Source organism: Salarias fasciatus, chromosome 20, assembly GCF_902148845.1.
Source record: "Salarias fasciatus chromosome 20, fSalaFa1.1, whole genome shotgun sequence".
Classification (NCBI taxonomy): Eukaryota; Metazoa; Chordata; class Actinopteri; order Blenniiformes; family Blenniidae; genus Salarias; species Salarias fasciatus.
In genome coordinates, this window is record NC_043764.1 from 15728960 (window position 1) to 15747928 (window position 18969).

At 44.0% G+C, this 18969-nt stretch overlaps 1 protein-coding gene and 1 non-coding gene across 2 annotated transcripts; both read right to left on the bottom strand.

Moving 5' to 3' along the window:
• Nucleotides 1–5234: 5234 nt before the first annotated feature.
• Nucleotides 5235–16948, bottom strand: snai1b (snail family zinc finger 1b). The gene is made up of 5 exons (XM_030119050.1): nt 16866–16948; nt 14255–14267; nt 7148–7490; nt 6004–6525; nt 5235–5743 (listed from the first exon to the last, which is right to left on the bottom strand). Exons 3-5 carry the CDS (start codon nt 7221–7223, stop codon nt 5562–5564), a joined length of 780 nt encoding a protein of 259 aa, XP_029974910.1. The 5' UTR covers nt 7224–7490; nt 14255–14267; nt 16866–16948; the 3' UTR covers nt 5235–5561.
• Nucleotides 16949–16972: 24 nt separating this feature from the next.
• trnaa-ugc (transfer RNA alanine (anticodon UGC)) lies at nt 16973–17044 on the bottom strand. The gene has a single exon. It is a non-coding gene; the product is annotated as a tRNA-Ala (tRNA).
• Nucleotides 17045–18969: the final 1925 nt, after the last annotated feature.

Sequence of the window (18969 nt, forward strand, 5' to 3'; positions counted from 1 at the left end):
GCGGCTCTCCACACATCTTGAACCCCTGCCCGGCTCCCCGCCCTCCTCCTCCGCCGTATCCTTCATTGAGTGGAATGCGTCGGGACAATAGAAATGTCCCGGTCCTTCGCCTGGTGACTCCCCTTCCCCTGGGCCCACACAGGCCCTGACAGGAGGACAAAAGTGCACCTTGCACCTCTCAGCACTACCAGCACCACCCTGGGGCCAAATACCTGAATACCTGTGGTTTAAGAAAAAAAAAGAAGAAGATGGAGAGATGAGGAGAAAGAATGACACAACGCGAGGGGAGGCAAAAGCAAATGAAAGAAAAATAGTCGGGTCAGCGCAGAACAAATTTTCCTCTGCTGCCAAGTACAACACAGACTCACAGAGGTCCAAGCGAAACACCACTGCAGTCTCTGTTTTCACCTTCATCTTTCTTTTCACTTTGATTTATCATTCTTTCGTCTATTTTTATATCCGCTTTCTTTGCTACATCCCCCTCTGAATGTACTTTCCATGCGTCCTCTACATGCTTTCTCCTCTCTTACTCCATCGTGTCTTGACATGCTGGACGGTGGGTTTGTGCTCGCTCGGCCCCGACACTCCTTTTTCTTGAGCCACATTTAATCTCGCATCTCTCGTGGCTGACGTACAAATCTGTGTCACCGACATTTCTCCGATCAGAGTTTCCTCCCCGACGCTGCCTCCCCCGCCGCAGTCTCCCCTCTCTGTGGGTGAAGGTGCACTAATGGGCCAAACGAAGTGTGTTAAGCCACAGGCGCATTAACGCTGATGAAACCGCCGTCGCGTTGGTCAGTGGGTGAAGCACAGCTGGGGGGGCAGATTGAAGTAACTTTCGACAGTGCCTCGATTTCAGTGCAGAAATGCACGTAGTCCAGAGAACGTCACTGAAAGTGATTTCACCAGCTCTCGGGTTAACGGAAATATCCACAAAAATGAGTCAGGCACTCTGTTTTGAGCGCACTGCTCTCAGTAATGTACTTCCTCTTTTGATGTTCTGCGCTACGCAGACGTGCATGCCGACAGGTCTGATCTCCTGTGGCAGACAAGTTCTGACATAGGTCCAATTTACTAAAACTGAAAACAAAAAACAATTTTCATGAGGTGGTAGAATGATCAAGACCCTTTGAAAGGTTTTGTTTTAGTTGTATTCTTTCTAAGGACAGAGCCTCTGTTTCAAATCTGAAAGCTGCTGCTCCGTGAGCTGAGTCAAAACTTTTTTACCATCACCAGTGTCACGTTTCATGGCTCTCTCTTTATGAATATCTGTTGATGATGAAATGTACTGATGAGAGCACAAAGAGACCGTCCTTTTCTTTTGTTCCTTCAATTTACAATGAGATCCGTGTTGATACTGAGATGGCACGCAATGACAGAGGGTGTAAAAATGGAAACAAAACCCATGAGAACATGTGTGTGGAGTACAAATATGTGTGTGAAATGCTGTCAAAAATAGATGATCATATAAAGCAAAGAGGTTCAGACAACTCTGTATAATGAAAAAGTATTTGCACGTCGTGACTTCCCACCTCTGCCTTCTGGAAAGCTAAAAGTTGGAAACCTATTCACAAAACCTGTTAGCCCCTGTGTTCCTTTATGGCTCATCCTCTACCCTCTGACCCTGTGGGACAGAGAGTCTGTGTTTAGGAAGAAAGCAGCAGCCACACAGCACACACTCTGACACACACACACACCATTGAAAGGGACAGCAGGAGTGCGGAGGTGGGCAGGAAATGGCGTGTACCCCCTCCTGAAGACCATATCCTGTCCTTGGGTAAAACTGGTTTATTTGTACGGGGACCTCAGTTCTTTGTGTGCGTGTGTCACATAGCTGCATGCATATGAATGCATTTAGAAAGACACAAATAAAGAAATATTTTTAAGGAAACAGTTCACGGTGTTGCAAAACTCCTGTTTGAAAGAACGTAACCGTGCATGTGCTTTTGCACGTTGGTTGTCCGTTTGCATAAATGCATCCACAATTATTCCAAGTCTCACTGGAAAAGCATTCGGAGGAAAGCATATCGCACTGTTCTCACAGCACATGTCATTGATCAACTCCGCATTGCAACATGTGGCATTCCTCAGTAAATTCTACTCCCTACTGATTTGATTAATGGCCCGCAAACAGCAACACTCATTCTTCTGCAGACCCCCACCAGCCCCCTTTCCACGCTGAATGTCCAGTCTCTTGGCCTGTGGTGCTTTCCATGTCCCGTCATTTTCGTCTTATCCCCAACTCACCCTGTGCTGGAGACCTCAGCTGAGCACGGTAGTTTCTTATTAAACACATCAGTCTCTAAAAATTGAAATGGTGGGGTCTTGCCTTCAGCGAGGGAATGAGGAACCATGGGGACAGCTACAGCAAGGATGGCTGGTACTGAGACGGTGGACAGCGGCATTGTGTAAGAGCTCTGCAGCCTGTAAGGTTTGAAACCTTAACCCAGTGACTTAACCCTCTTGGCTCGAATCTGATCCTCCGGTGAATCAGCTCGGAAAACCCTGCCAGTTCTGAAGTTCTGATTGCGGCAACATCTCTCTCTTTTCTGTCTCGAAGACCACTGTGAGCAGAGACAGCTCCACTTCTCAGACACGTCCAGCCGAGGACGCACAAACAGCTGGAGCCGCACCCAGATGCTTCATATCAGCACTTTTTGGATGGGTTGTGTTTGTACAAGACTGACAGGCCACTTCCTGTGTCACAAACATTAGCGCAAACACACAGACTGCAAGCAGAGCTGCAGAGGGAGAAAGCTGACACTTCGGCTTGGGAAAATGTTTCAAACACTTTGCTTCACGGCTGACACGCGCTGATTTTTCTCACCCTCCCCCACCCCTCGCCCCTCGAAAAGATCCCACTTTAGACAGTGACTGTTTGGAGACAGGCATTTTTCTTGCGTTTCCAAGATGACGCCACTCCAGCAAACAACTTTCATCCAGTTGTAAAGTGTCAAACATCAGCTTTTGAATGAATAAAACAGAATTTGCATTGAGTCGATGACTTATTTTAGCAAAACAATTGCGCGCTCTTTCTATGAGAATCGCGGAATCTAAACGACTGGCAATCCCCTGTCTCTTAATCAGGTCAACGTAACATTATTTCCTGCTGGAGGAAAATCTAATTACCCTGATTCAAGAGCGAAGTGCAAGAGCGGCAGACAGAGCTGCCCTCTCCCTGCTGGACGGCGGTGTTGTGTGTCTGTCACTAATGGCTCAGGAATGTCAAATTAGTCAGGGGCCGCATGCGTGACGCTGTGAACATTAAAATACTTTGAAGACACCAATATGATATTACACACACAGCGGCGCGCGATGAAAAAGAGAGGTGACAGGTCCAGTGATCTCATTGCCTCAAAGCTACACGGTGATAGACTGCCTCCTACACACTACCAACCCCAGAAATGCCCCCCCAGCGAGACGTCAGCGTTAAATTTCAAAAACGGCCAAAGCGTATAAGAAGTGACAGTCTGTTTAGCGGCATGGGCTTGTGTAGATTCGTGCCGGGGGAGTTCAAATACTGCAAGCGATGTCTACTCTGTGGCATTGTTGTGTGTCTCTCTTGTCGTTCAGCTCCGCCGCTCCGTCGGTGTGTTGGCAGTTCAGGCCGGGTTCAGCCTCCCGCCGCCTGTTTCTGACTCACCACCTGTGTAGGTGTGCAGTCGCTAAATGACTCTCACCTCTCCGCAAGCAGGAGCCCGGAGAGGTTTAACCTCACAATTGAAAAATCCCCCCTTGATCAAAAAGTCTGCAGGAGTGTGTTTGAATCTCAGTGTGTGTGTGTGGGCGTGTGTGTGTGTGTGTGTGTGTGTGTGTGTGTGTGTGTGTGTGTGTGTGTGTCGTTTTTCGGGTGCTGTTTACATTGGGCAAGTTAAGTCATGCAATCTGATCTCAAGCTTTTTGAGTGGCTCCTGGACAACCCCCTTACACCCACACACACGCACATGCACGCACATGAGTGAGTGCGTGCACGTGTTCACCTCTCAACACTGAGAACTATTGGAGGAAACACTTTGTTATCTCCATAAGACACGCTGGCGTCAGCGTGTGGGTCAGGAGGGCAGCGGGGTTTGGTGGAGTTTTGGTGAAGTTTGGAGACACAGTATTTCCATGTGTGCACTCTGAATGCTCACCTGGTTTTAAAAATCCAAATTTCCTTCAACAAGTTCTTGAGTTTAAACCTCTCCTGAGCAGATGTCTCCACAGGGCTGAATGAAACTGATTGAGTCATTCGGCTTTTCTCTGCAGACACACACACACACACACACACACACACACACACAGACAGGTTTTCTCGACAGTTCCATTTGTTGATTGAGAGCCTGGCTTTCCCGTTCCATCTGTGGCTACTCCTGCGGGAAGCAGCGGGATTCCCACACTCAGCTGATTTCACACCAGCTTCCTCCTGCAACACTTGTTCGGTCTGGCCTCCTCCTCGCTCGGTATCTTCCGCCTTCTTTGCTCGTTCTCGTAGTTTCCAGGCCGGCCCTGGGTGTGTGCGCACCCTGCAGCCTCTCTGACATGTGCTCTCCATGTGCGCGCTCTGGCAGCCCGGCAGGTGCGTGCAGGTGTTCCCCTTATCACTCAGCATCATACAAACCTATCCCCAACTCCCCCGAACACACCGTCCACACAACAATGCGCTGCTCTATCTTCCCATTCAGAAACTGTCATGTCCGTCTCAATAAACTCATTTATATGGAAATTCAATGCCGGTTGAACTGAATCACTAGTATACACAGAAACAAGAGTGGGGGGGTTTGTCAAGTAATGCTTTTATTTCAATTTTACACAAATACATACCTTTATCAAAATGTTCCTTAAAAACTCCCTCAAGCATGTCAAAATAAATTTACACTATAAAATTACAATAGGCAAATGGGGTGTTTTTTTGTTTTTGTTTTTTTTTTTGGTCATTCTCAAGTGGTCGTTTCATGTCCGAAAAAACACACAGTGTTTGGAAAGTGTCCGTGCCGTGAGGAGGGGGGGGCAGCCGGGCCGGGCCGGGCTGGTGTCACCTGTCGTCGAGGTCACAGCTAACGCGTCTCTCAGCGCCCTGCCTCCACAGTACACCACACACAGACAGCTGTCTCAACACTCGCACTTGCTCATATGCACACACATGTCATGTATGTATAGTACGGTGAGGAATGACATCCCCACATACACACAGACACAGACACACACACACACACACACACAAACACACCCCCACCCCCACCCCTTCTCCCAAGCAGCTGCGGCATGGCGAGCGTCCCGGACCGGCCGGCACCGACGGAGCTTCCTGGGAATTAACTACATGTCCAGCTGCCCTTAAATCACACACATACAAACAGTTGACAGGAAGCATCAAAAAAATACGCCACGCAATCTCATATGGCTTCTGATACATCCACCGTCTCGAAACGAAGGCACTTTAAAAAGTCTCTTTATGAAGCGGAATTGCCATTTATGCAGCTGGAAATAATTTCCCCATCGTCCTTTGGGCGTCTTGGCTCAGATCATGAAAACAGGACCGACGAGCAGCTTCGACAGCGTCATCGGGGTAATCCAGGGAATGCCTACGAGGCCGGACAGCATCCAGAGCTGCTGTGCTTGTTCAGCAGGGACATGCGGCTGAAGGTGCGAGAGCAGGAGCCGCACTGGTACTTCTTCACCTCGGAGTGGGTCTGCATGTGAGCGCGCAGGTTGGAGCGATCGGCGAAGGCCCGGCTGCAGTGCTGACAGGCGAAGGGACGCTCGCCTGGGCAGAAAGGAGACACTGTTAGTTAGTGATGCCAAAAAACAATTCACACATTACATTACTTTGTGATCTGGTCATTGTGTTTCAAATGATAAGATAACGCCTCAGTTTTCCTTCAGGCACATTTCTTTTTCATGTAAACAAATTTCGAGACTTGAGATTAGATTTTGCCAAGTTAAGCAACAAGTCTGTCACGAGAAGAGAACGTCAATAAATATCAAGGTGCAGCAGAGCTCAGAGGACTGCGTGGCGGTGCGTACCTGTGTGGGTGCGAATGTGTCCTCTGAGCAGCCACGGCCTGGAGAACGCCTTCCCACACGTGGGACACACACAGGGCAGAGTGTGTGAGCGGATGTGCATCTTCAGGGCTCCCAGGCTGGTGTACTCCTTGAGGCAGTCTTTGCAGTGGAAGACGGGGCGTGTTGAGGCGTCGCTCGGCAGGGAGGGGGTCTGCTGCTGTGGGAGGACACGGGCGGAGGGGAGCTGGTGGCAGGACAGCGCGGAGAGGCCGCAGTAGCTCTCGCTGCAGGCGGACTGGATGGCCTCGGGGCTGGGGGGGTCCGACGTGCGGCCGCCGTCCTCCTCGTCCTCGGCGCTGCTACAGGAGGGGGAGCTGCTGAGGTCCATTGGACCCCGTGGCGAGGGGGACAGCGACACGGGGGAGAGCGGGGCAGGCAGGGAGTACAGGCTGCTGATGAGAAGGACCGGGGCCCGGTGGGTCAGGGCAGAGCCGTGGCTCTGTGCTGGAAGCTCTGCCTCTGGAAAGCTTTCTGGGACAAAAGCTGCAAACACAAAAGGACACAAAAGACATAAAATTAGGTGGGATGTTAATTAAATTTAGCACTAAACTAGTTTTCATTCCTGTTCTCATGTTACAGCCTGAACTGACCCCAAATCTCATCATCTAGCACTGCTGATAGGGTTAAACATTCACAGAAACACAAGTGACTTGTTTAGTTGTACTTTATGTTGTGTTTACTCAACATTTACTGAACAAAAAAGACAAAAAACGTGCCTGGTTTGGAACATTAACAGTTGCAATAATCTGTCTCAATAACCTGACATAACAAGCCACAAACTGAGATTTGCAGTTGCAGAGTGTAGTAGTAGAATGCATGCAGCTTTCTCTGCATCTGTTTTGAGACTTTGAAGCCTCACAGAATAAATATCAATAAATCAGAGTAGTATTGCAAACATGGCTTGAATTAAAAGAGCTGTCATGAAGTGCTTTCTTCAAGGAGCAGGTGTTTTGATTTGTAAGAAATATAAACTTGTCCGCAGATGTTTCGGATCTGCTCTCTTCACCTCATTAATGCGCACAGAAAGGAGGGATCGGCACACACACACACACACACACACCTCAGAGTTCCTGTACCACTCATCCAGTGAGGAATAAAGACATACCTGCTTGGCTCTCCAGCTGCCTCTTCCATTGCTTCTTGCTGAAACAATATTTCCTGATGAGGAATGATCGGGGCATGTTGCGGCTGCGGTCTGGGGGTTTAATTCCCGGGGTGGTCGTGCGCCTCGGAGGAGCGCAGCTTCAGGCGGAGCGGCTCTTCAGGAGAGGAGAGGAGAGGGTCCGACGCTGTCTGTGTATCTCCACCGTGTCTTGTTGGGGATCCCTGCAGTTGCCTCCCCTTATTAAGGGGGCAGAAGCGGTCTGGGTGGGCAGATCTCCGCCCCATTATCACACCTCCTCGTCTCCCGGCGCCAGCAGTCCCATTCACCTTCGCTGCCCACCTCTCTGCGAACGCACCGAGGTGATTATGCATATCGGCCTCTTTGACTTAAAGGCATCCATTAATCCCAGGTGTAAATGAGAGTCCAGCTGAATAGCCTCTTCCCGTCTCCAGATCACATTATGCACATGATTGCATTTCACTGAGAAGGGAAACAGCTTTCACAATGCAGAGGTGCAGCACGAAAAGAAGGTTCGCAGGAATTTAGTGACAACTTTCTGCATCTTGATTCATGCTCGGTTAAAAAAAAAAAAATCAAAAACAAAAGCTGGAGCGTCCTCTGTCGGTACAAGTAAACATATATCAGAAATAAAGTAATCAATACAAGCCAGTTGTGTTTTTTATTTAATTGTAAGCTTATCAACAGGAGTGGTGTTTGCAGATGTAGTGATTGCAAGCCTTCTTCCGTCCTCTTTAAAGCCTAATTTAATCATCTGCCACATCAGACAGACCAGGTTTGATCTCATCATGTGGGACAGTCTGTCACACAGGTTATTAAACTCGTGGCGTGTTGTTGCGTGACTTTTTCTGCAGACACTTCAGGGAGAAACTCTGTGTTCTCTCTGCATAATGCTCATTTCATCTCTCTCTCCCCTCTCAGCGGGGAGTCTCTGGTCCAGATAAGAGACGCACTGTTCTCTCCAGCTCGCTCACAGCGTGGTATGAAGTAAAATTAACCGAGCTGCAGGAATAAAGCGGCGCAAACACAGAGCCATTGACTAAATCCTCCACCTTCAGGTGACAGGCCATGGAGCTGAGAGGAAATGCTCACACAGGAGCATCACGTTTGCATGTCGGCGTCCTTGTGTTTCTAGTTCTACGGGCAGTGGAGCTCTAGAAGACTAAAATGGAAAGATGATTTTTTTTTTTTTAGGACTTATATCAGGAAAAATTTAAACCAGGGGGTCAAATGAATAGTTCATAAAGCTTAAAGTAATTGTGAGCGTGCAGACGCTACTCCAGGTGTCTTCTTCTATTGCAATTCAAAGAAAAAAAAAACTTTAAATTTCAAGAATGTCATTTTGAACACTGCTGACCAATGCAAATTCTTAAGTTGCATTGTAATTAAACCTGCAACAAATGATTTCATCCTTTGATTTAAATACAAAATATCATGAAAGATCTTTAAAAAATCTTCAAGCTCATGTAGGCAGAGTCAATCACTACAAGATATCTGCACTTTTTACCATACTTTTTTTTTTGTTGCAAATTTGCTGTGCTTATAAAATGGCAGTTTTCTTTAATCAGGTTACATTAATGTGTAAGCCTACATTTGATGCCGAAACAACGTGACTTTAATCGATTTTAAACAGCTTTTTTTTTATTTAATTAACTGAAAATTGCACTGTTTTGGTTCTAATTTTACACTTTGCACGAACCACATGGGACCCGGAAGCAGAGCGGCACTGAGCCGACTACCGTGTTGAAGGTTTTGCCCGGACTCCCGGTGGGCCAGGTCCCTTGCGGGTCCGTTCTGGGTCCGTTCCGGGTCTGCCCCGGACCCCCTGCTCTCTGTGCGGGGAGGGGAGCCGGGTGCACCTGTCTGAAGGCGCCATTGTCCCGGCATGTCCAAAAGTTCACACGTCGTTAGAGCGCTTGTTGAGGCCGACGCCACGCAGACTGGAGGGTCAGGGGGGCAGGACAGCAGTAAAAACAAAAAGTAAACACGCAAAGACACACGTGAAAGTAATCCCACGTTTTGTGTGGGTTGAGTGTGCCGGTGGGCACAGGGAACTAATCTGTAAAAGACACATTTCACATCTTTATTTCTCTCATTCGCTCCTCCAACTGCGGACATTGAGAGAAACACCTGACTTTTTTCCTCTCTTTTTTCCCCCTCACACACACACACACACACACACACACACACACACACACAAGCAGTGAAAACAGCTGATTACACTCACCTCTTACAGGCATTTCTGTCTGCAGGGCTGCCTGAAGACACTTTGTTTTGCAGGGTTGTGTTGACCTCCTGACACACTGAGGACACTATGAAAAGTTCTCTGCTCACTGGAACAGATGTTGCTGTTTCTTTTTCTGGCTTCAGGGTTTAAGCAGCCAATTTTTCCCACAGATTTCCCTCAAACATTTCCTGAACCATATGTGTGCATTTTGACTACATGTGACGGGTTATCATTGTAATGGATTGGGTGTAGAGTGCATAGTGTATTCAGATAGTAGGAGTATTTTGTGTGCATCATCCTGCCCCCCCCCCCCCCCCCAAACTAGAATTTGCTTGTTTAATTACATGTTTCTATCTATCTATCTATCTATCTATCTATCTATCTATCTATCTATCTATCTATCTAAATTAGGTTAGACCTAATACAATAATTGGAACATTTTAATTGAAGCTAATTTTATTAATATTAACATTATTGTGTTGTTTTTCTATTATAAGGCTGTGTCAGCTATGTTCGTATCAACACATTTTGAAGTTGAACTACATGTTTGCATGTATTCTGTTAGTTTTGCAGATACTGAATCTGTGGTTAGAATCCCTGCATTTCAGGATGTCAGCTGCTGTGTTGGTTTGTGTCTTCCGAAGGATCCATCCCAGATTAAAACACCTTTTTGTTTACATCAATGCTTATTTGATGTAATTGAACTTTCTCGGTTGCTTCCGTCTCAATGAGTGAATGGAATTGAGAAGACAAACTCACATCCAGGTGGGAATACCTTTCCACCTTTATTGTAACTGCCAGGCAACTCTTCAGTTTGGCCGTATTAATGGGATTAAGTTGAACCACCTGCATGTAAAATTACATCCTGTCTGAGCTGATGTGTGGGGGCTCCTTCGCTCTGTATTCTCTTAAGTTTTACATGTTAAAACGCCTTGATCAGCCGCAGACGCAGTGGTGCCATTCAGACACATTTACATTATGCGAGTTGACCTCCAGAGTGCAGCACAACAATAGCTCGGGAAATCAACTCACACTTGAATGAGTGATAATGTCTCAGAGGATGGAGTACATTTGCAAGTGTGCTTGTGATTCGTCAGAAGAAAGAGCTGATAATCAGCGATGAGTGGCTGCTTGAAAATGACGACTCGAGTTTGTTTGGACTTTTGGAAGGTGCCTGTTCATTTTTCATCAAGGTATAATTGCTATCTCTCACACACAGTCCCTGTTTAAACCACATTCATTTGAGAAACTGTGCTCCAACAGCATGATATGATCAACACACAGAAGCCGTGAATATCCAGTTTCTTTGTATTTAATTCCTTACTGACAAAATCTTGGATAAGCTTGTCGCTTTTCCAGTGTGCACTGACCGCTTTGTCTATTTTCACCACTGTATATGTATAAGTATGTGTTCATGTTGGTCTGTAGTTCAAAGGTCCTGAAGTCCATCAGAAGAGAGATAAGATTATCTCAGAGGAATGCAGAGCTGCTCATATGGACACACACTCCTTCATGCATGCTCCGCAGCATCTACACATCCTTTGCTCAGTTGTGTCTATAAGACACAACAACACACTTTGGTGAAAGTCCATCTTGGTAAAGAACTTTTTGATGAGGAAACAAACAGGCAGCAGAACACCACCGATTTGAAGTGGTGTCAAAATAAATTCAGAAGCTTCCCTTAAAACTAAAACAGGAATGACTGAGCTTTATCTTTTGACATCGATGCACAGCTACCTCCACTCCCATAAAGCATGTTTTCCTTTTTTATCAGCCACATTTACTTCATATCAGTGTGAGAAAGACACATCTTAAAAACAGAAGCACTGAGCTGTAGCTAGAAAGAGCATGGAAATTCAAATTTGTTCTTTTAGTAACGCCTTCACAATCACGACCGTGTCTGAGATCTGAATTTCCTGAAACATTATTTACTATCTGACATAAAGTCTCAGTCAAACTAATGAAAACGTATTTCTAATATTTCTAATATTTCTCCGCTGAACTCAAACAATAAAAATGAAAGTGTTTCTTGACCTAATTGAGCAGATGATGAGATTTACAGTCACAAATATCAGTCCGTTTGTTGTGTTTCTTTAAAGGTCAAACACATGATTTACCCTTTTGTAAACACAGTTTTGATGAACAGGTTAAAAGCCCGATGTCTGAAAAATCACAAACCCCAATACTGCAGGCAGGCTTGTTAAATGAAGTATTAATCTCCATCCTTATCCGTTTCCATGTCAGGGGGGTCTGACGCCGCTGCCAGCCGGGTGTGTAAGAAGGCAGAAATACAAACAGAGACACGGCCCACTTTTTACTGCGCCAACTGTCATGAAGAAACTGTTATCTAATGGCTTTACAAAGGATGAAAGCTAGAAAAGAAAAACTAAAAATAAAACATGTTGACCTGTTTACATTTCTTCCTCATTAATGGATCCATCGCCGCCACATGATTAACAGCACATGGCTGGATTCGGCCTCAGCTCTGTGGCCGTGCTGCACAAACACTTAGGGAGACAACTGCCTGAGTCATGAACAAACCTTCTAATATTGCTCTCAGATGGAAACTTTCTCTATTTATAAATGAGGTGGTGAAAATTAATGTTCACTTACAACTCAGTGTGGAGTTACAGGGCGTGTTTGCATAGCTCTGTGTAGCTTTAAGTCTTTATCTGCGGACCTCATCTGGTCCACACAGACATAAGCTAATGCCCGTGATCTGCTGCAGATACTGACAGAGGTGAAATGTGCCCTGTCGTGTGAGTGTGTGTGTGTGTGTGTGTGTGTGTGTGTGTGTGTGTGTGTGTGTGTGTGTGTGTGTGTTTGTGTGTGTGTGTCAGCTCTAACTTTATCTGGACGGCAGGCAGACTCCACAATCCAACCGCATGCTCACTTTGATGTAATATATGGTGCCATTACAGGTCATCTGATGGTCACTTGTTTGTTTTCTGGCCAAATGTAGGTTCTTGTGAAAAGTCACAGGAGGGAAAACAAAGACAGTGGGAACATTTTTAAACATGAGCTGAACTGAAAGGCAGGCGAGTTTATTTCATCACAGTCATGTATTATATTACAGCTTTTTTTTTTTGTATTTTCAATGCAATTTCTTTTTTGTCAGTTATTTTCATTACGATGAAGATGTGTTGGTTTATTTTAAATGGCTGTTATATAACCTTTTACATTGCATTTCTGGATGGGATGCCAAACGACCTTTCACTACTCTGTACTTGTGTAATGTGTAATGACAATACATTTGAATCCTAAACCTAATTCAAAAGATTTCCTCAGCCAAACTGTGATGTGGTTTTGAAACAGAATGACAATAACATCTCTCCATGCCCACGTCAACTCTTTTGTGTTTATGCAGGAGGGGAAGTTTTGACATGATAATGTTATCACAACTGTCGTTAAGTGGTATTCATGAGATCTTCTTTTTAAACATCCCCAAATGGCACATTTATAATTTGGAATGTTTTGCCACCCTTTTGAATTGTATCTTATTATTTTGCCCCCCCAAAAAATCATTTCCTTACACCTCCTCTTCTTTTCACACCAAAATGTTTTTGTGTTGTTTTCATATGAGACATTATTTGTCAAAAAAAAAAAAAAAACTAATGCTACTACTGGTTTTCAGGAAGCACACTGCACAAACATATAAGTAATATTCAGTAATATTTACACCTCTGTGTGTGTGTGTGTGTGTGTGTGTGTGTGTGTGTGTGTGTGTGTGTGTGTGTGTGTGTAATGCTTGTGTGTTTGTGTAATATTGCCCAACTTGTGTATTCTTGTTGATGAGTGTAACACAAGTGTGACACAAACCCACTCTCTTCCTTTCACACATTTGCTAAAAACTGCAGAAACGTTTTCTTAAATAATTCACATAAGTATTTTGAATTAGTATTATAATTTCATTGCACAACATTATTAGATCTTTAGAGTGTTGTGCATTACCAGGTTTAGTTCCTCTTCCGTTAATAAAGCAGAGGCCTCTTCACATGTGGTCGGATCACCTGAAGACGCATTTTAATGCCTGGTGGAAACGGGGCCTTTTTGTTATGACTGAGTCCTTTGTTTTCTGAGGAGTGAACGTCCCTGAGTTTGTTTGTTAACACCTTCACAAGGGATACACTGTTTAAAGACCAAAATAATAATGTATAAATATTTGTTAAATACAAAACCAAATCAACAAAATATCAGTAAATAGCCACCTTTGATATATTTCGGATGACACTTCAGTGTTCATCTCTTGAAACCACAAAGTGTTTATTTAAATTGAGAGTTAAAAAAAAGTATTTCCCCAATATGATCAATAAAGTAGATTTTTATCAAAATGTAATCTGATTTCTTTACTGTTCAATTAATCATCCTCAGATTTTATGTCACTGAAGGGAGCAAGCTTAAACTTTTAAGTTACATTGTGTTTATACTGTTAAATTCATCTTCAGGTTTCCGCTCTATCTTTTAAAAACGAATAAATTGCAACATTTAAGCTGCCTTGTGTTTATAATAGGGCTTTCATCTGACATGATTCAAAGAAATTGATTAAATTCAGCATGATTGTGGTATCGAACTGAACTAACTCAGTTTAAAATGTCAGCACCCAAACACATCTCTTTAATACACACTTGAGACACTCATTGAGCTTTTCTTTCTCTCCAGTAACACAATCTGATGACTGAATCTCCATTTATTGAATAAAGTCTCACAGTGTTGTCATGCCAAATTTCTAGGAATAACTGGAACAAATTCAACTTCAGTGAGTCAAGACAGAGCTGTCCGATGGCGCCACCTACTGTTACCACGTTGAAGCATCTCTAGAAACTCTGCAAACATCCACAAGGGGGCGACCGAAGACCACTTACGCTGGTTTCAGCCCTGGAGAAGAGGTTACATCAGAGGTCAGAGGTCAGATCTGACGTGGTTGCCATTTAAAAAATGTAAAAATTGAAACATTACAAGTTACAGTGAAGCACGTTGACATAGTGATCAAATTAAACTATTGAATGTATTCAACATTCATGAAATCGACCCCAAAGAGTGACTAAACAACAGTTAAATCATTGTGGACCGACATACTGAAGTGCCATTATATATAATAAAGTCTATTGAAAAGCATTAAATGACCCCAAAATAACAATTATTGTTGATTTAACTCAACTCGTCTCTGAAAAAAAGTTTGACAATCAATTTTTTTGCAAAAGAGAAGAAACAAAATTTACACACTAAGCCCTGTGAAGGCTGAACAACCTCGGGGTTTTAGCCACAACTCAAATTATTGCTGATACTCTGTTATCTTTACTAATGAATTATCTGCAGTGACTTTTTAAAGCTTTGTTTTTCACAACATTACCGCAAGTGTTGTTAAAAACATAAAATATCAAAATGGAATGAAAATGTTTCTTTCTCTTTGAGAAGCAAATTTTTAAATATATTTTGTAGACTGCTGATCAACATACAGTTGAACGGACCACCCAACAGAAATCAGGGACATAAAGACTGAATAATTTGGAAAATGACGAATGAGAAGTGCCACCTTGTAAAGCAGATGGAAATTATTACCATCACATGTATATTTCATTAAGAACTTCTAAATGGAAAAATAGACAATGTAAATCTTTTGAAAAAAAAAATGGTATTGACAAAAGACAAAAGCATGCAAAAAAAAGGAATGAAAACAGCATGTGAGAAATATCTTCATCATTTGTTAAAGATGCTGAACGCATCATCTCGCATGTTGCTGAGATTGGGATCCTCCTGATGGCCTGTAGATCTGGATGAAATGGAGCAAGTTTATAGATAGTTTTAATAGGTGATTACATCGTATTTTCACTTGTTCAGTGTAATCATCATAATATCTGAATGTTATCTGACCACTGATCAAGCTTTTGTTGGACGCTCCAGCTGTAAATTTTCTCTTTCGCAGTTTTCAAAACATGTCTGGTGCCAAAGTTAAAGTCGTTCCTCCATATGACCACTTGGAGCCGCTGTTGCAAATTTGGACCTCGAGTGTGTGAGCAAGAGATGAAAACTGAAATAGATTTATAGAAAAGAAAAAAGATTTGAATTGTTTTACCAGTAAACCATTACTTCTTGTATTTTTATATGTATCCATGTCAAAACCATTTTCTGTATTAACATTTAAAATCCAGAGGTGCTTCTGTCTCCCAGCGATGATATGCACCTGCAGCACTTTTCTGTCTCTTCTATTCCCAAAGATGTAAAAAGAAATGTCTGATCGTCCAGGTTGTGACCGCAACCTAACTACACAATAGAGAAATCAGGTCAATTCTTCTCTGCATGTGTAAAATAAGCGATTCAAAAGATGTGGTGAAGACAGCAGATAGGTGTCAGGCTCAGCTGACATGCAAATGAGAACGTTATGAAAGAATAAAACTATGACACTGAGATATGTGTGTGCATTGTGATAAAAGAGGGAACATGTCAGTGACGTTGGCTGTGATCCGGCAAATGTTCATCATGTTTGATGACTCACCACCAAAACCTTCAGGTTAAAGAAGACAATACAAACTCCTGTAGGCAGCACATAAATGAGGCTCCTGTCTGTCTGACGTACAAAGCCAAACCTGTTTTCTTTCCTTTATTGAAAGGAACTCAGATTTCCTTGTGTTTTTATTGGTCGGGGAAACATTTCACTGTGCAAAGAAACTCTTTAATCCCATCCCCGATGCTAATATTTGTTTCCTTTCAGGTTTGCCTGTCCGGCCGAGATTCATGTGTTTTACATCACATTCAAAGTTTGACTGAAGGACAAAGACAAGCTGGGGTGCATTTTACTCCAGACAGCAGTGATTGATATTTCCCCTCTTTTCACCTTTAGGAATGTGATTTGGACAGCTGAATATGTGAAAATTATGCAAAGGTGAATGCCGAAAGACATTTTCAGGTCATAATGTGCAGACATGTAGTATGTAGGTTAAGCAGTCACAGACGTCTGCAGAGCACTGGTGAAGGTCGTGACCTGGCAGTGGTCTTGTTTCATGGTGGATAGTGTATCATCCTGGACAACTTTCTAAAAGCAGGTTACACTATTTTATGTCGGACTCGCTTTTCTGGAAAGAGACTCTGTCTGGCGATGGCTGTCTGGCTGTTTTTAATAACATCTTACCCCATTTCAACACAAGCTGCTGCAGTGAGGGTGGTCGGACTGTCAGTCGGCTCATTCCTTTTGTGCAAATGCTTTCTTAGGCTGTAAAACTTTTATGTAAACATCTTCAAGTGAGTGTCTCATATTTACTTTTTTGTTCTGTACATGTTTGCTCGGGATGCTTCAAAGGTATGTTTGTTCTTTGTACTTTTCTTTGTCTTCGTAGAAAAGCTTCGTGCAGCGAACGGCATCCCCCAGACCCCCAGATTCCACCCGGCGCTCCACCCAGTCCACACCCTGGAAACTGCAAGTCCGGGACTAACTTCGCGTAATTATGTAACACTTCACCTTCAGAACGTAGTAATTACCTTCACTGTTCATTGGCGTCTCTTGAGAAGGAAGAAATAATGAAGGCGTCAATAGGTTAGGACAATATTTGGAGAAACGAAGAAAAAAAAAACTCGATCGTGAAAAGTGGAGATGCCGGGGATTGAACCCGGGGCCTCATACATGCAAAGCATGCGCTCTACCACTGAGCTACATCCCCTTCTGGTGAAACTCTGTTCCTGCAGTATATTATCACTGTGTACAGGGCGAGTATGGCTCAGTAAGCTGAGGACGCAGCGACGTAAAACTGGTTATTTATATTCCAGTAGAGGCCCGGTTATGTAATCTCAGTTTACAACGTTATCCCGGATTCAACCCCTGATCCCGTCCCATCAAATTTTTAATCCATTGTTAATATATTTCTCTGTTTGTTTTGTTTTTTTTGGAATTTAGAAAAAAATATCCCTGAATTGCTGGCCTTCTCAGTGTTAGTTTGTACACAGCGGAGTTGAATCGATGCCAGAATGAAGGTCTGGATGGGACACTGTTGACTTTGGTGCTCTGTTCTTTTTTCGTTAACCCTTGCCTTGTGCTATTTTTACCCTGCAGGTCATGTTTTGGTTACAGTCAGGGACATATCAAAGCAGGGGGGCTGCTTCCCCTTCCCATGCTAAATCTAAAGCAAACACAAACTTACAGATGAGGCATTATTTTTTATTAACTACAGCAAAATCACGACAATACTGTCAGATTGTACTGAGTCAAACACAAGTGGGCAAAAGCTCCTACTTTGACATCTTGTCTTTGTGGCACCACGACACGTCAGGAAACTTAAAGTCCCTCACCTGATCAAATTTCATAATATCCTCTGGGAGATCGAAGATGAGGGGATGTTGCCCCCCAGCCCTCTCTAGAGAGCACAGTCTGTCCTCGCTCATGCTGTGTTTATAGGTGCACCCTTGCCAAGGACACCACTTCCAGGCCCCGTTTGTTCTGGCCTTGTAGGGACAGGCCCATGGCATGCACACGAGGGCTTTGAGAGGACTGAGGAGATGGTGGGGGGGAAAGGTGAGGGGCTGATACCTTCTGAGCCTCTGTCTGCAGCGCTGAAATGCAAGGTGCCTGAAGAGGGATGTCACAGCAGGAAAGGAAGGACAGACGCCATGCCTGTTATTGTTGTTGTTGTTGTTGTTGTGTGAGTTGGGATTGGTGATTCAAAAGCATCATGCTGACGCTGTGCTGACCGAGTAACAAGGAATAGCAGACAAGCAGTGTGTGTGTGTGTGTTATGTGCTGACAGGTTATCTGAGGACTGTACGCTGCTTATTGGAGACGGGCTGCCTGCAACATGAGCCCCAGAAAGAAATTCTTGATCCAACACCATAGACCTCCTGAGGCGGATAGTATCAGGAATTATGCCACCCGCTTTAAGGTTTCAGACATTTTCCTGAGGCAGGTGATAAATTTGAGGTTTCTCTTCCTGCTTTTTACCAGACCAAAAATACAGACAATTAGTAACTATGGACTGAAAGCATATTCAAGGAAACAGTCTAAGTTCTTCAAATAGTACCAGATTAGCCATACCATAATTTCAAAAACCAATGTTTTCACAACTTCACGGTAGGCCAGGCACCAGCTAAGCACAGAGCAAAGTGCAAAATACACCGGGTCAGCACTCTGTCATATCAGACAGGGAGATAACCAGCCACACAGACAGTTGGCTCACCTGTTAACCTATAGTAAGCATGTGTATGGATTGTGCAAGAAACCATGCCAATTCCATGCAGGATGACCCCAGCTCAAATTTAACCTGGAACTTTTCATCGGGTGACTCTGCCATGTCTCTGAATCAACTGTTTGATAGACAATCCTGGGAATGTGCATGCATTTACATTTGGCCTGTGTGATGTATTTTGCTGCTCACATTGAAGTGTTTGGTAACACAACAGAGAGCAGGTTCGACCTCGTATCTTTGAGGGGCTACTGTCTTATCATCAGTCAGCAGTTATGCAGGGGCAGAGAGGCCTGAGAGGAGCTGGGCCGTCGCAAATAAAGTACACAGTACAGATGGCAATGAGAGCATGTTTTATAGCAACAAAAAGCGTTTATTCTTATGTTTGATGTTTAATTCCCTAAATCATGAAT

Bases quoted from the DNA above. Each gene is read 5' to 3' on its own strand.
- snai1b (XM_030119050.1), bottom strand. From the start codon at position 7,223: ATGCCCCGATCATTCCTCATCAGGAAATATTGTTTCAGCAAGAAGCAA. The intron at 6,526-7,147 runs GTATGTCTTTAT...TTGTGTTTGCAG, and splicing joins GCAGCTGGAGAGCCAAGCAG to CTTTTGTCCCAGAAAGCTTT. The intron at 5,744-6,003 runs GTACGCACCGCC...CTTTCTGCCCAG, and splicing joins ACACATTCGCACCCACACAG to GCGAGCGTCCCTTCGCCTGT.